The 14,354-nt window shown below is 29.6% G+C and overlaps 1 protein-coding gene across 4 annotated transcripts in view; it reads right to left on the bottom strand.

The window, feature by feature from the left end:
• The window catches only part of LOC132713154 (paired box protein Pax-6-like), a 47,288-nt gene that overhangs the window by 9,069 nt on the left and 23,865 nt on the right, over positions 1 to 14,354 (bottom strand). For all 4 annotated transcript variants that reach the window (XM_060695635.1, XM_060695634.1, XM_060695636.1 and 1 more), the window contains exons 3-5: positions 11,790 to 11,858; positions 7,586 to 7,932; positions 362 to 569 (exon numbers count right to left, since the gene is read on the bottom strand). In XM_060695635.1, the coding sequence (XP_060551618.1) occupies positions 362 to 569; positions 7,586 to 7,932; positions 11,790 to 11,858 (624 nt within the window). The remainder of the gene's footprint in view (positions 1 to 361; positions 570 to 7,585; positions 7,933 to 11,789; positions 11,859 to 14,354) is intronic.

Below are 14,354 nucleotides of genomic sequence, written 5' to 3'. Positions count from 1 at the left end.
AGATTGTTTTGCATACCAATTGGCGGTGTAACATTATGTTATATAACAAACAGTAACGTCTTGGTAGAAATATTTCCTTTGATGAATCAATTTCAAATGTTAAGGGTTATGATGCATTCACTTAAAAGGTACTTTGCAGAGACCGAGCAAATAATGTGTAGGATCTAGATTTAAAAGGATTACTTTATTATAAAGTTTTTTTTGGTACAAAATATTTGCAGCTTCATTCAATTACTTCTCTAACAAGATCTAATTATGAATCAATTCAATAAAACACAAAGTTGAAAACCAAAAAATAGGGAGTGTTTATGGCAGTTGATTTAGAAATCGTATTTGTTAAAACAATAGAAAATTAACTTACGTTTCTTTTCTATATCAAGATGACTTGGAGGGGGTTGATGGTAAGAGCTTGTTCCTATACTATGCATGCCCATGTTTGGGTACCAGGGGTTGGGTCTTGCCCAAGCTTGACCGTTGAGAAGACCTAATTTATCGTACATGCTGCCTTGACCTATCACCTTTTGGTTTTCTGTTGCTAGGTTGCGTAACACCCTGTTTATAGAAGACACCTGGAATAGACATTGAAAATTGTGTTATAGTATAGTAGTAAATAATATAGTAAAACACAGTTAAAGCTTCACTCCTACAGACGAGTTCAATCTTTTAAACAAAATAAACTGAAGAAAAATATATATATAAAAGCAAGGTAAAAATATTGATAATCAAAAGAACACTTTTAAAATAAAGGACAGGTTATTCAGCGCGTTACTAACAGACTCACATAATACAAGTTAATTATAATTATTAACGTATAATAGGCAATTTATAAGGATATAAAGTAAATGAAGATAACTAAACTTATTTTTTATTTTTATATTTTTTATATCGGACGTTTATGTATAAGAGCAAAGTCTTAATTTTTCATATGAATTTTAGCATAAATCTGTAAGAGATTGCTTTAAACATTATCTAAACCTTATCTGTTATTTTTTTTTTAATTCGAAAAGTGAAAAAGTAAAATAGAGAAATAAAATGCAAGACTTAATTAAAACTTTACAATCAGATATTTATAATCTTTGGAAAAAGACAAAACAACAACAACAATCACACAAAAAAAAAACAAAGAAAAAAAAAAAAAAAAAAACAACAAAAAACAAGGATATCCATTAAAAAAATAATGACAAAATGAAATATGTACCAGAAAATTAAAATTGGAAATTATGTTTTGACTAAATGTGTTCATATGTTCCTATCAGAGACAATGTCATGTGCACAATCTATGCCATTTATGTCCGATTTCAGCGGTATTAAATCATTATAAACACTACTGTTGAGGCAACCAAGTTGCTTTATTACAGTAGTTTAAATTCAGATTTAACATATTAATGCGCCTCTAGAATTTCACAAAATGTTTAGAACATATATTTTATCAACATATACTTTAACTCAATGTATAATTCATTGAATTATTATTTTCTGACAAAATGAGAGATATTTTCTTGCTTGAGTTTTGTAAACTAAAGCGTGTATATCAATTTGAAATTTTTACTGATTCAGTTTCTATGTTACCCTGGAGAAAATAACTCGTTGTTGAGTAATGTGGAGGGATGCTTTGTTCAATTTCAGTAATGTTGCTAATGTTGTAAATGTCAAAAGAAATCCCCTTATACTATTATTACTCAAAATCCCAATGGAGAAAGCTAGTTGATCATTTTAGAATGTAGTTGAAAAAACTAGATTTAGTCATTTTTCCAATGTTTCCGTTTTAGCATTTTGGTTCTTTTTAAAGTTAATTTTAGGAAATCATCATAATCTCCTTCATTTAATGTTTTTAATAAAATGTGTTTATTCATTTTGTTTGTTTATCTTTTAATACTACTTCGAACTTAATTTATATGTTTAAAGTAATTATATTTGATGTTTGACTAAATCAACATTTTAAAGGAAGATAGTTTTAACCTGAATTGTGATTATTTGATTAAGAATGCTTACTATTTACCAAGTGAACAACAAAATCAAAACATTTTCTTTTATGTTTGGTTTTTTGACAAAAATATTTTAATTAGACTTATTAAATTTTTATTGTTTTAAAAACAGTCAATTCAGATATAGATATTGATAATAATTAATTTCATATTAATGCAATAACACTATCAATTATAAAGATGCGAAAATGACAGTAAGAAAAGTAAAATAACAAAAATATATGATAACAATTATCAGTTATTAATCAAAAAGATAGAATAATAAGAAGAAAGATATATTCATTAATATTGATCACAGTCGAATAAATAAATACATTCATGCATAAAAGAACATATGTTCATAGTCAATATCATTCGAAAGAGTAATCACTCAGAACAAACAAAATTAATATTTAGAAAATAACGATTTCAAGTCTAAACATATTTACAACTAGAAAAAATGAGACAGTACTTTGCAATTGATATGATCAGATCACTTAGTGTTTTGTACACGTTTTGAAAAAATAACAAATACTAAATAGCGCCGACATACGGGCCTAAATGTAAAATTGATAATCGGTTGGGATTGGATATTGAAAATGAAAATTATGTCTTAATTACCACTGAGCTAGGGTCAACAACTCTTTTCTCTCGTCAGAATCACAGATTCTAGATAAGGGATACGCGACATCAGATGTCGATAATAGAACGGTTCCAACTCGAGCTGCCCCTAAGAAATTCAGTGAGGCGAAATAATTCTTGTTTTTCAAGAACTTCGGCAGATGGGTGATTTGATAATTAGTGTAACAGTTCGAGAGAAAACAAGACTCGGAGTTTTGAAAGCAGACTTAAGCAGCATTCGACACAAAACTGATTTATATTTTTCCAAATAAAAAAAAACTAGCAATTATATTATTTCTAAAACACATCCTTTGTTTTCAATGGTGATTGATAAAAATTATTTCAGAAAATATGTCTCCGTGCAAGAATAATTGCACGACCAAGAAAATAAAAAAGATCAACCCGTCAAAACTTTTGTCGTAATTAACAATAAAAATTCTAATTGAAAAAATCGAGCCATTCGTTTCACGATTACAAATTTGGCAATCGTGTTTCTACTTTAGAAGATTATCATCATTAGGTCAGTCGGATCTTGTTGACCTATGGTCAATTTGATCTTATTACCTTTTTATATTTGTTGCAATATCATATGCTGACAATTGTATGAAATTGAACTTTTAAATTAAAATCATATTCATTTCAGTTAATCAAAAACATGGGCCAATTCATTCTAGCAGTAGCAAAAACACTGCTGTTTGAGAGAATGTGGTGACGTTCTATTTGCTTAAACATAACCGCTGTGTGTAGTAGTGTTTGTCAACTCTTGACAATATTTGCTTTACAATTTGTCGAATGGGTCTAAGAAGTGTTGAGACATTCTTCTACCCCTGTAATGAGTCAATCATCTCAAATTTTTAGTGTCTCTTTTCTTCCCCCGAAAATAGAGGCCGAAGTCAAAATTCCGCCATATGGTATGATATTGAAGTATTACTCGAGTATGGTCACTTGTGATGAACAATTGATATTATAGGGGAATGAGCTTCGGCCTTTAGACGTTCTGCAATGAAGTGGCTGACTTTGGAGCCCTCAGCCGATGGTAAACGCTAGCCGCCATAGAAGCTATTGGAAACTGAGCTTTTCGATCAATCCTGTTGAAGGCGATTCAGTTTGCTTAATGAAAGGTAAAAATGTCTTTAATTCAAGCATTCGTCGTCATAGAGAACATGTAGAATTTCTATAGACCAATGTTGGTCCGTACAAGTAATTTGACGTTGACATGGAAAAACTTCATTTAATTAATTTTCCCATATACCGATAAATGAGTTTCAGAAGTTGGGACATACGTCCCACATTTGTAGATCTGTCAAATTTAACCACATATTTTGAATTTATTTAATATCTTTTCCGACGTCTTTGTTCCGAGAGCTTACGTAAAAGGCTTTCTCTTCAGTAACGCCGGTATTAAAATATTTCCACGTTTTATAACGTAACAATATACGCTAAATGAAAGTGACATCTGGTATTATTATATCTTTGTTGATGCATTTATATTGTAAGAGTCCCATTTACATCAAAAGCTCAAAACAATTTAATGTTTTTTTCATACTTATATCGGTCACATTGTTCTCCGGTGTCTTTACAATATTTCTGGCTTTCGACCAAACCGTAACACGAGCCCAGGAATTTACTACGAGAAAATATAAAACAATTTGTAAATCGTACAGGAGAATGGGATAATGAATTATACGGCTTCAAAATGCCCATGGAGGTAAATAATGGTAAATTACGATCTAATAAATAAATAAATTTGAGAGAATTATTTTATAATGACTTAACCTGCTGTAGCTATTCATTCATTTCATTCGGAAAATTTGTGTGTGTGTTTTTTACACATAAGAAATTGTATGTAAATTATTTGAAAAACAAACAGGTAAGCATTATTTACTTATATTTAATATAGTAAAAAGACTTTTTCTCATTTAAAATTCAACACTATAAAATCATTTGTATTCTCTTTTTCATAAAAAATATTTTTAGACATTTTATGCTTTTAGTTAAGTTTATTCAATGAAAAAAATGTTTTGAAAAATTATTTCATTATTTGTATTATTGATTTCACTTGATTTTATAGACAATGTTAATGTATAATATAGTTTGTTATTGTACTGATATATCTAAAATACCATAAGTTAAAGAAAATGTTGAATTGTATTTCCCATTGTTATTGATCTAATCCTTCATACATGTATTAAAATCATCCACAAAGTGAGTATCAAAATATATCAACGTTCTGTCTCTGAATCGTGGCTTTTCAACAATTTCTTATCTATTTCTTTTAACAGATGACATTTAATGTAGTTGATAAAAATAGCTTTTATCAAAAACATCTGTTAGAAGAATTAATGTAGCAGAAAATGAATAATTATTTGTGACAACTTAAAAACCAACAATAATAAATGTATTCGGAACCTTTGTACGATTATGTTATAGTATAAATTTATACTACTAAAATAAATAAATAAAAATAAATAAATAAATAAATAAATAAAATTGCATTTGCTCATAACATCATTTGAAAAAAAACAAAACACGTAGATTAAGTGAATTACAGTATTACGATATTTAATTGCAGATCATCAAAATTGTAAAACATTTTTAAAACTCATGTGATCAAAAAAGTAACTGAAATAATCAGATAATAAGCTGTGAATAGGTATTTCTGCAACTCTTTCATGTAAAAATTTAACCTTAACTTTACTTCTGGAACCGAAGTGATTGGCCTTTTCCATCAGTATAGAGCCAGGTCAACATGCAAACCGATGCTGTCTGACCAGGGTCTATACTGTTTGGTGGACAAATTTCAATTAACATCGTGATATCCTTAAAATTGATAATAAACACTTAAACATATGGAAGGGATAAGTCCATTTAAGAAAATCAGTAGGTTAAGTTTCACCAACTAGAAATAATTGCAAAGTGCCATTTTGAAACTGGAAATACTTGCAGTGTGCCATTTTGAAACTGGAAATTATTGCAATGTGTCTTGTAAAAAACTAAAAATACTTGCAATGTGCCATGTTGAAACAGGAAAGACTTGCAATGTGCCATATTAAAACTGGAAATACTTGCAATGTGCCATTTTGGAACTGAAAATACTTGCAATGTGCCATGCAAAACTCTAAACAGTAAGACAATCGAAGATAAAGATATTCTTGTTATAATTAATGGGCACCTGGGTGACACGCTGTTACTATGCAATATTTTCTAAGAATACCCTCATTCTTACAGAGCCAGCTCACTGAAGAGGATGATTTAATTTATTAAATTTTCTTCTTCACTGCTTTTGCCGTTAGAAATTGGCAAAAAGATGAGAATTTGGCTCAAAGATATTTGTCAGACAAGACAGTGATGGTCTCAATTATGGAATTATGGAAATCATTAGTCTGTTGTGCTGAATATAAACAATTTTGTATGTTTTATCTTTAAGGAAAATAAAGGAGAAAAAAAAACATCAAAAAAGATAAACCAGAAACATCAACATACTGATAAGCCCTTCTTTGAGTGCAGATAATAATACCTTAGTATGTGAAAGGATTATTTTTTTCATATATCTATTTAAAAAACAACAACTAAAAAACATAAATAATGGGTGATGGATATAATTATGACTTATTGTAAATTTGCTAGATTTCATTCTCTAATATCATGATGAAAGAAACACATCTTCAAAATCCATAAAATATTTTGAAAAGATCTTTAAATCATAGCAAAAATGTTGACTGATAAAACATTTAAATGCTACTATGTAAAACGCTATCTTAACTAATTTCAAATAGTTTTATCCTTTTTAAGAAACGCTAACCATACAGTGGTCAATCTTTTGTCATTTTCATTGCAAGACAGTTTACACTGCAATATGTTAACAATGGCATTTGAATCAACTTGAAACTTCATTAATGAACATACTCTAAATCTGATATTGTTATTTTTTTCTTTTTTAATACTCTAAATTTCATGATGCTATGAATAAAGTACTATTTACTAGACTCCTTAACTACTATGTATACAGACACCAATTTAAAAATAATTGTGTATATTTATAAACTATAATGCAAATCCTTCTGTAATTAGTTAACATCAGGAATGTAAATTACTTTTAAATCGAGTAAGTTGTACATAGGTTATGACGTCTCAGGAAAAACGTATTTTTAATACTGCAATTCAATGACATTTAAATCGTTGGCAAAGGGAAAACTAAGCCATTTACACAACTCAATGTAGCCATTTTCTCACCAAATGCGATAAATATAATATCCCTTACGATTTCATACATTCCCCTATTAATATTTATGCTCTTTGATGTTTTAACGGCATTGTGTTCAGCGAGGCAGATGCCGTGCCGTATATTGAGTGAAGAAAGGACAACACCGTAGGGTGTCCCGCGCTTTACTGAGGAGCTTGAAATACACGCTGTTTAAACTGTATAGCAATGGGAAGAGTTTTCAATGGCCGCCACTGTGAGTAAACTGATTAGTAAATGGTTTGTCATCACCCTTATTCTAGTTTGAATTAATTGATTTTAAAATATCGATGATTTATTTTTCCAGCATTACCTCTGTAAATTGCCTTCGTTATCTATAAATAGCAGCTAAGAGGTGCATGGATTGAAATGTTTAAGGATTCTGGTATGCTTTGTTACACACACCAAATTGTGAAGTGTTAAGACGCATTCCTAATTTCAATGAAATATCCTTTGGTTGTTTTCAAACCAAATGACCATTTTTGAGCAAGCAATAGTATTCAAAAGGAAGGAATATTCTGACAATATTAATGCATATATTTTTTTCGGATTCTTAATTCAAATATATATTAGGACTCTTTCACTGTCCATGATACATGCCTTCCTTCTACATTTTCATTCCCTTTACATCTAATATACAATAACTAAACTTACTGGTATGCCAAACAGAGCATTACATCAACAAAAAGCAAGATATATTCGAACCAAGACTCAAGTGCACTACACATAGACCAATTAATTCATTACAAAAGACACTCACACTTGGAATATTTTCTTGATTACAGACACCATCAGCTAGCAGTCGGTCTCTTATCTCCCATGCAAATATTGAGGGACACTCTCTTTTATATTGCGCAACATGTCTACAAACGTCTCCTGTAGCGACACGTGGTTTACTTCCACCTATTGCACGTGGTCTTATAGAACCGGTTTCGTAATAACGTCCAAGAATTTTACTAACACACCCATTTGATACTTGTAAAATTCTAGAAATGTCACATGGTCTTGCTCCACTGTGGGCCAACTCTACAATCCTTTGTCTAGTTGAATCCGGAAGAGGGCGACCGTTTACAAACATTCCTCCAAGCTGGTTAATTCCACTATGACCTGAAAAAGAAATACAATATCAGAATATATACATATTATATGTCATGAGTACCTAATAGTGAAATAAACACTGACAAACAGTTTGTGGTATTAAGTAAAGGTAAGTGTATTATTCTACAATGTAAAAAAATTTAGAACTAGATAAGATTCATAAAATGAGGTTTTTATGTGAAATATAATCATTTGAAATCCCACACATGTTTACCTAACCCTGATATTTAAGATATAAGAATTGTTTTCTAAAATGTTAGACATCAAGAGATGCTATGATAAACGAGCTTTTAGCTACTAGCTTACAAGGAATATCCATTATTTTTGTAGGTTTCCATTTGTATATCAACAAGATGAGCGGATTTTATGCCTTTTAATACATAAGAGGAATCAACACAGTGCATGACAATCAGTAGACAATGTGCAATGGAATCATGAATGCATTTCATTCCGAACGTCTTAGAGGAATCATTACTGAACAAAAGATGGTTACATGTAAACAGAATGGAAATAATATTCTGAGGTCTTTTAAATAAACCACTGTATCATGTTTGTAAACCTCGATTCGAATTTATTTCAAACTGAATCGCATGCCATTAAACTGATAATACACACTTTAAAAATGCACCACTCTTTGTTTTAATATAACCACATATTCACTTTACTAGCTTTACGTTTTCGTTTGTTTTTAAATTAAAACAAAGAACAATTATGAGGATTGCCGTTTTCTTGGTTGTATGGTAAAGAACCGACTATAAATAAATACAATGTCGACATTACACAGTTCAGTCACGATATGCCCATTTCTAAAACGGCAAACATGAAAGGCACACCAAAGGAAACATGGCAACCTTTGACCCTGCAATTTTGTCACGTGACAAAGGACAGTGACGTCTAAATATTGTTTATAACAAGAAAAGTCTGACAGGTTAGCCGTAAATCATTCATTAATGTGCCCGAGGAATTGTCCACTTCTGTCAGAGGTAGCGTGCTACATGCGAGTATCAATTAATTCATTTATAAAGAAAAAAGTGAAGAGGCATGTGTAGATTCGTCTATCTCTTTGTTTTATTGACATACTGTGTTATTTATTCTTATCTATTCTACATCCCCATAATTCACTTGAAATTACTTTGATTTTCAAACCTATGTTACCTAATTTTCAAATAATTTGCAATATACTTATGTTTTAAAATCAACTTGTTTTATCATTTTGGTGTCAACTTGCTATGCTTTTCATGAAACGGATCAACTGTAGTGTTTAAGATGAGAAAATCAAATGTCAAAGACTAATATAGATGGCACTTATTCCAGTAACTCAAATTTCATGATAATATGAAGCGTATGATAAAATTTGATAATTTCATTAGATTCGTTTTAGTTATCTTCTTTTCAAAAACACTGTCCAATATTATAAAAAGTTTACGAAACGTCCTTCAGAATAATAAAAATCTACTAAAAATTGAAAAACAATATTATCTATACTGTAGAAGATATGAATAGACCTAAAGGTACATAACAATATACCTTGTTTGTTCTACACTGTAAAATATTAACTCCGATTGATTAAGTTTATTTTGTTATTTTCTAAAAGAGTATCAGTACGCTTTCACCTTCAATAAGTGATCCATGAAGTCTTTTATATACTGCTTTTGGATTGAATCCTTTTTTTCTATGTCATTAATATCTATTTCCGGTTACCATCAGGTAGCGTTCTTTGATACTTTGCCAATTAGTTTCAGGCAATATGAAAAATGTTTCTGCATCAGGATAGATTTCCGTTTGGACGGTGTAGACTGACAGAATAGACTGGGAGATGCATTAAATAGATCAGAAGCTCGATCTACGGCAAGACAAGATAATGAAATAATACCAATTGACACCAGTCAGTTTGTAAGACAACGATACAGTATCATCATTTATAAAGAGTATTTCAGCGTCTTTGAACCTCGTATGCAAAGGTCGGACTGAACCATTAGACTTGTTCATAAACGGTAAAGAAAACAAATCGTTTTTGTAACATACACTAAACAATGCTTTTGGAGTAAAAAGAAACAAAAAAAAAAATAACTAAACAAACAACTGACAAATGTTAAGATTTATAATTTTTGGCTTTGCTTTATTTTGCTCAGGTGCATTTGTAAATCATGGTCGCATTTATTATAATTACAATAAGATGGTTTGAGTAATATTTTCTTAACAGTATGCAGCCCCGGAAAGGTTGGATATTGGAATAAGTTTAAAGGTAAGTACCAGAGAAATATTTCCTCATTTAAAAATACAAAATAGTTTTGGATCATGCGTTTAGTTGTTTTAAACAAATAGTGTTAATTTAGACTTGTCCAAAGTACTTCAAAAATTTTATGCAATCATAATTAGTTTGGTCATTATTTCCTGTTAAAAAAGAACATTCCGATTGAAATGTCAACATGACAGTAAAATCCGTATCAATCTGACAATCAATCAGACAATTCCGTCAAATACAACATAATTGTTTACTTGTTTGAATGTTATATGGAGAAGTGTAATATTACTTTAGAAACGTTATCGTTAATTCATGTATTCCAAATCCAATAACTTATTTAAATACAGATGACGATCTGAGAGCATTGAATCTGGTATCACTTGGCAGAGATGTGAGCGGTGATCCCCTCTCTAGAGCATAAATTGACGATTGTCCTCGTAAAAGCAATCCATGTCAAACACAGAAAAGAGTACCATATCAGCCATACCAGATATATCAGTTATCCCCCCTTCTATATTGATTTCTTTTTTAATGCGGCTTAATTTGTCGTTGTGTTTCAAGCTAAACTTCCAACCGCCCGATTACACTTTCTAAATTGTTCGCGACTATCTCCATTTGACGAGATTGATAGTGCTGTTACATTCTTGTCAACATTTAATTTCATTTGAAGAGGGATTATGTCTCTTTTTCTAACAGAAGATTTTTGTTCTTGTATCTTGACAGACAGTTCTAAGAAAATTTCGTAAAGATTATGAATTAAACAACACTACTGAAAGAAAGCTTAAAAGGGTCCATAATGTAGTAAATTAGATACTTTACAATAATTAATTTTCTATATCATAACTTCCTCCGACATATTTGTATTCTTTCACGTATCCATTTTTTTCAAAACAAACTAATACTTCTATATTAAAATATGTAATAAGTCATTTTAAACAATACCAAATTATTGCTGAATAAAATGGCAAGTAAAATAAATATATGATCGCTAACTTTAAAAAGCAATTACTTTGACTTATTCGTCATGAAGAAAATATAAATTAGTTTGCCATGTGGCACCGCCCCAGAAGTCAATTAACTTAAACATCTTGTTCATCTTCAAATCATGAAATAATTAACAATTGTGTACACGAATTGCTAAAGAACCTGCAAATAAGAATCTTGTAAAGCTCTGATCTACATTTGATAAGCCAGTTCATTCAATAGCAAAATCATTTATATTTCTATTCCTCTATTCCCTTTTAAATTCGAAAGTCCATTTTGAAACGTGTTTCCTTCTTGATGAAAATGTGAGGTTTTTTTTTTTGGAATATACACAAAAATGTTGCAGTGAATTAGTATTTATGGATTGTTTATAACGTCAATTCTTTTGTTATTTTATTGTTGTTTATATTTCCTCTATTCCCGTTCATTTTCAAACGTGTTTTCATCTTAATGAATATGCAAGAAAATGCTGCAGTTAATTAATGTTGTACTATGATTATTATTACATTGATTGTATATAACGTCAATTCTTTTTTGTGTGTGTTTTTTGTTGTTTTTGATGATTTTCTGACAAAATGAATCTTTTTTTAGATATTACAAGATGAAAAACAAGGCAAGAAAATAACTTCGGACGTACCTCGTTTCGACCTTGCTTTCTTGCTAAGGCTGTTCACACCTCCGTTCTCACCACTAGAAGAGTCCTCCTCTGAAAGGTACAATAACATCATCTCTAAGGTTAATTAAAAAGTATCAATATTTGAAATCTTACTTGAAATTCTGTCTTTGTTTATCTGATCATTTGGCAGCTCTATGTTAGAAATAGTGAATTTAAAATGATGTGAAATTAGTCGGCATGTAACAATGAAACGTGCTTTACGGGACATGCACCTCTTGCAACAAGTATGCGAAAATCGAGTATTTCTTTCAGTGATAAAAACTTCACAAGAAACTGTAACGTTTTTTTTTTCACTTAAATGTTTAGCTTTTATTTAATTAACATATCTGACTTGAATATTTAAGAAAGCAACTTTTTGTTTATGTTATATTAGTTTTTGTAACATTTAGTGATAACATATGACTTTCATTTCTTTAAATATTTATTCATTCCATGAGATGTGTTTTCAATATCCAAATATTTTTTTTGAAGAAATTGTTGTGAGAAAACTAAATAACAAATAATCATTTTAATTGATTTTTAGAAATAGTTTAGTGTTTGTAATGTAATATTAAATCTAATAATTAAGAAATTATTGACATCGGTTTCGAGAATATAGAAAACGTAAGATGACAAAAATATATATAAATGTTTCTAAATGTTACTCTTTGCTTTAATTGTATATAAGTCGTGTAAAAACCTTAATTTAGCAAAACAACCAGATGTAGTTGACATTTTTAAACAATAATGCTTTACAAAAACACTCATGTTTGCTTTATAAAATTCTAAAATGTCTAGGCATGTCATGGTGGCATGTCATTCCAATTATTTCACTTGTTAGTTTTTGATTAAAATCCTGAAATAAAAAAGGCTACCGTACGTAAAAAACATCAATTCCGTTGACGTGCTAGTGAAAGCCTTGTTTTAAGCTACCGTAAAGCAATGACTATAGACAATGAGCATTGGACGGTGCATCTGCTTTTAATGTCAGGATAAAAAATACATTTTTTTCAAACAATCGATCTTTCACAATGTTTACTATTTTGAAATCGTTATACTTCTTTCTATTTATTAGAAAAGAAACTTTGCATCTGATAATTATGTTTTAAGACTGGTTAGTATTATAATGCTTGGAATAATAGCTACATTTATAGAGTTAAAAAGGTGAACGCTTACTTTTGTTGTATGTTTTTTTATTTATCAAAGACTAGGATATGGAAAAGGAATTTGCAATTTTTCAAATTATACAATTATGATAATATGAAGTTTATAATTCTTTGACCTAAATTATTGAAAAGGATATTTTATAGATAAGAAACCACAAAAAATAAACAATAAAGTGTGACACTCCGGTAGCAGTAAGTGTAATTATCCTAATATAAATATATATTCAGTAAATGAAATTTTTATTATCTTTTCTTATAATAATTCAAAGGTTTCAATGATAATGGTTGGATGTTTATTACACGATTTAAATACTGTTAAAATGAACTATTAGTTCAGTGCCCTTTTGGGTACCTTGTCGGTGCGCCTGGGGTATGTCGGGGGAGGGGGTTGCGTTCTGTGAACGTCGCCTTTCAACTTAAAAATGTTTCCTATTTTTTCTATGATTTTTATAAAACAGTTATCACATAAAATATACAAAAATCTTACACTCGTTTACGACTTGAAATTTTAGAAAGTAAATACAAGATTAAAATTTAAGCTGTAATTCTCAGAATACATAATCAATAATCTTTGATATAAAGTGGTTTGTGCAAGAACGCTACATGATTTATGTACCTCAAATTCCTGTTTTCATTACTTTGTATTGATGATACCTGATAGGGAAGGATACAGTTACCATGGGCAAAAAGGCCACTGCATTTTATTTTTGAGTTTTAAAATTCGTTTTTTTTTTTGTTAATGTATATATTTAACATAGTGTATTCATTTTATATATAACTACATGTTGCAGATATTTGATCAAAATTAGATACACTGTTATGCAAAAAAAAATTTTATTAATTGTTTCTTGAGTAAATTCTAAAATGTACCAATTTCTTTTCTTAATATTCCTGTAAAATCATTTTATACCATAGTGTTATTATGATGCTTTCTTTATATAATCTATTAATTATATTTCATGATAAAAGTGAAAAATGATGTATATAAATAGAATTTCATTAACAAATGCTAAAGTTTCCCTTAACAGGGCAACAAGTTAAGAGTTAAGAATTATAGGCGCTTACTTGTTTGTGTTGTTGTTTTTTTTTTAAATTTTATTTGCCGGAAAAGGTAGGGAGGGAAAAATGATTCAATTTCTTTTATTTTAACAAGTCTGTTAAGATAAAGATATGAATGAAAACTTTGTGTGTATGTTATATGTCTTCACGGTTTTGAGAATATGATTTTTTTTTTGTATTTTTGTTTTGTTAAAAGCATTATTTTCCTCCTTTGAATAGCCACTGGTATTGATTATAATAGATTGTTTACGTTACAAGTTATATTTTAAAAAAGTAAACATATACACATTAAAACACTGTATAACATGATATGATAATTTTG

Source organism: Ruditapes philippinarum, unplaced genomic scaffold (genome assembly GCF_026571515.1).
Source record: "Ruditapes philippinarum isolate M1 unplaced genomic scaffold, ASM2657151v2 ctg312_1_1_1_1, whole genome shotgun sequence".
In the NCBI taxonomy this organism is placed as follows: Eukaryota; Metazoa; Mollusca; class Bivalvia; order Venerida; family Veneridae; genus Ruditapes; species Ruditapes philippinarum.
The sequence above is the reverse complement of the archived record's forward strand: the minus strand, read 5'-3'. Positions and strand labels throughout refer to the sequence as shown.